Source organism: Poecile atricapillus, chromosome Z, assembly GCF_030490865.1.
Source record: "Poecile atricapillus isolate bPoeAtr1 chromosome Z, bPoeAtr1.hap1, whole genome shotgun sequence".
In the NCBI taxonomy this organism is placed as follows: Eukaryota; Metazoa; Chordata; class Aves; order Passeriformes; family Paridae; genus Poecile; species Poecile atricapillus.
Genome location: NC_081289.1, coordinates 70,184,542 through 70,187,025, shown reverse-complemented (window position 1 = coordinate 70,187,025; position 2,484 = coordinate 70,184,542). Strand labels below are relative to the sequence as shown.

General features: G+C 46.9%; 1 protein-coding gene across 1 annotated transcript in view; it reads right to left on the bottom strand.

Moving 5' to 3' along the window:
- Window positions 1-2,323: 2,323 nt before the first annotated feature.
- The window catches only part of LOC131592754 (splicing factor 3A subunit 2-like), a gene marked incomplete at both ends in the record, with an annotated part of 705 nt that continues 544 nt past the window's right edge, over window positions 2,324-2,484 (bottom strand). The window contains one exon of the mRNA XM_058864499.1: window positions 2,324-2,484. This exon is cut by the window's right edge and continues 544 nt beyond it. Coding sequence (XP_058720482.1) covers window positions 2,324-2,484 — 161 coding nt within the window.

Genomic DNA, 2,484 nt, shown 5'->3' with positions numbered 1-2,484 from the left:
GAACAGAGAGGGTAACTCTCACAAACTTCACAAAGCTGGGTGCCTGGTTCCCAAAGATTTCCTTCTTTTATTTCTTTGAATTTGGTGGAAGCCATGCAGAATGACACCAGATGCTCCCCCACAAGAGCCCTGTGGGAACCAGCTCCAGCCCTAGGTGGAAGAATGGGCAGCCTAAAGCCCTGGCTAGACCAAAGCAGCAGACAAATCCCTGGAGAGCAGCTTTTCCATTCAGGCAAGCTTGAGGAAGGGAATATCTGCACAAAAGCAAATTTACTTTGCTGGTGGATGTTTTGTTGGTTAATACCAGCCAGGACGCAAGCGCCGCGTTTCTCCCAGCCCAGGTTTCCTTTCAGCCTGACCTCCTGTCACATGGCTGGGATAGTCTGATGTTGCCACAGGTTGCCATGGCAATGACAGTGATGATGGCATGTGTTCAGCATAGCCAAATTTGAACCTAATGAGAGCAGATGTGACTTGGAGCTCTCGTCCCCAAAGAGCAGACCTGGTTTATATCTCCCATGTCTTTTCTTGGGAGCTGTGGAGAAAGCCCTTAAACGCAGCGCAGCGCTCTGTGTGTATTAGCTGTGAACACCAGCATGGATGGAGGAAAATCATTTCTGCTCACTGTAAACATCGTCTCATGAAGCTGAGCGCACACCCACGGGAGGAGAGCTGAGAGAGAGGACAAGCCACGAGGAAAACAAGAAATCTCATCCTTCTGCAGTTCCCTCTTGCTGATGTGCATTATCTTCCCTAAGCATAAGCAGATTCCTGTACGTCGCTGTGTGTTATCAGTTTTGGTCTCTGGACTTTCTTAAGAAAATAACTACTTCCAGTTTGCTGCAGGTCTGTGTGACATGCTATGCAGAGCTGCAAAGCACCATGAATAAATTATGGCTGTCACCAACTTCTCTGCCTAAACAGGACTGCTACAAAAATAAATTAGCGCTGCCCTTGAGCGCTGCTAAGGGTAAACATCTCACACAGGACTTTGCTGAGGAAGAGTGAGACCTGTGCTCCACCACAGTCCAAGCCAACACAGACAATGTGTTCTTGCCCTGAAGAACAGCCACTGGTCTAAACATAGAGAGATAAAGAGTCCTGGTACACGAAAATGACATTTAACCCAAATGCTTTAGAGCCAGTTCCACCCCTGTTAACTTGGGCTAGGATCAAGGACTCAGATGCATCACAATCAGGAGAGCAGTTTAAGGCTGTTTCATAACTCTAAAGTTTCTTGGGGAGAGACTGAGCCTCCCAAACTCCCTCTGCACCTGGTGTGTTGTCAGATGGGGATGCCTGAAACGAAGCAGTTCTGAACCTCACCCATCACTACGTGTGAGTTGTCTCATATTGCAAAAATTGTGGCTTTATCTCTAGGTTTGCAGAAAACAACTCCAACTTTGGCTGCAGGAACAGCACTTGGAGCAGCTCTATCTGCATATTGGGGTGGAATAAATCAACCTTTGTATGTGGAGTCCTCCCTGTCTGCACTTTTCCTTGAGGTATTTCAAAAGACCTGGTTCTCAGCCAGAAGTTCACATGAAAATATTAATTGTTGTGAGCACTTTATACTACAACTGCCCAGTGGATTTTCCAGCAGTGGACAGCTTATTCAGAGGTTATTTGAGAAGCCAATTTAATCCTCTATGTTGGACTAAAACTAACTAAGGCAAACCTGGAAATTCCTCATGAAAAACTAAGGTGCACACCATCCATATTGGTTTCTAAACATGAAAAACAGACAAGCTAAAATAACAGGAGGAAGAGTACCGTATCATTTTCTGCTCTTAATCTTGCATCATGTGACAGGAGGACATATCTGCAGAGATGTTACACATTGCCTAAAAGGCAGCTGAGGCCTGTGTTTTTCTTTCAAACATCTGCTGTTGTTTTTCCTATTCTTCTGGTAGCTCCTTGTCCCTCCTTTGTTAAGAAATTAATCGCACAACCCAAATCCTATTTCCAGACTCTAACTTCAAGGGAGTCAAAGTTCAAGGGAGTAGCTACAGGGAGAGCAGGTAAGCTGCATTTTCACATCAAGGCCTTACCCCTCTTCCTCCACTTCCCCACCCTCACATCCCTGAGGGATGCACCTCTAAAAGATCCTGGTAGCCCTTTAGGAGAGCAGACTTCACTGTGCTCCTGCTGAGCATCCTGGAGGGAAAGGCAGGCTCAGTACCAGCCGCGATCCATGTCTGCTGCTCTTACCCAGACCATAGACCTCTTGCCACCCTCAGGCAGGACAGAATAGCAGGACATAGGGATTGGGCAGAGAGCTGCCAGTACAAGCCCATGGATGGATGGACGGATGAATGATGGATGGATAATGGATGGATGGATGGATGGATGGATGGATGGATGGATGGATGGATGGATGGATGGATGGATAATGGATGGATGGATGGATGGATGATGGATGGATGGATGGATGGATGGATGGATGGATGGATGGATGGATGGATGATGGATGGACGATGGATG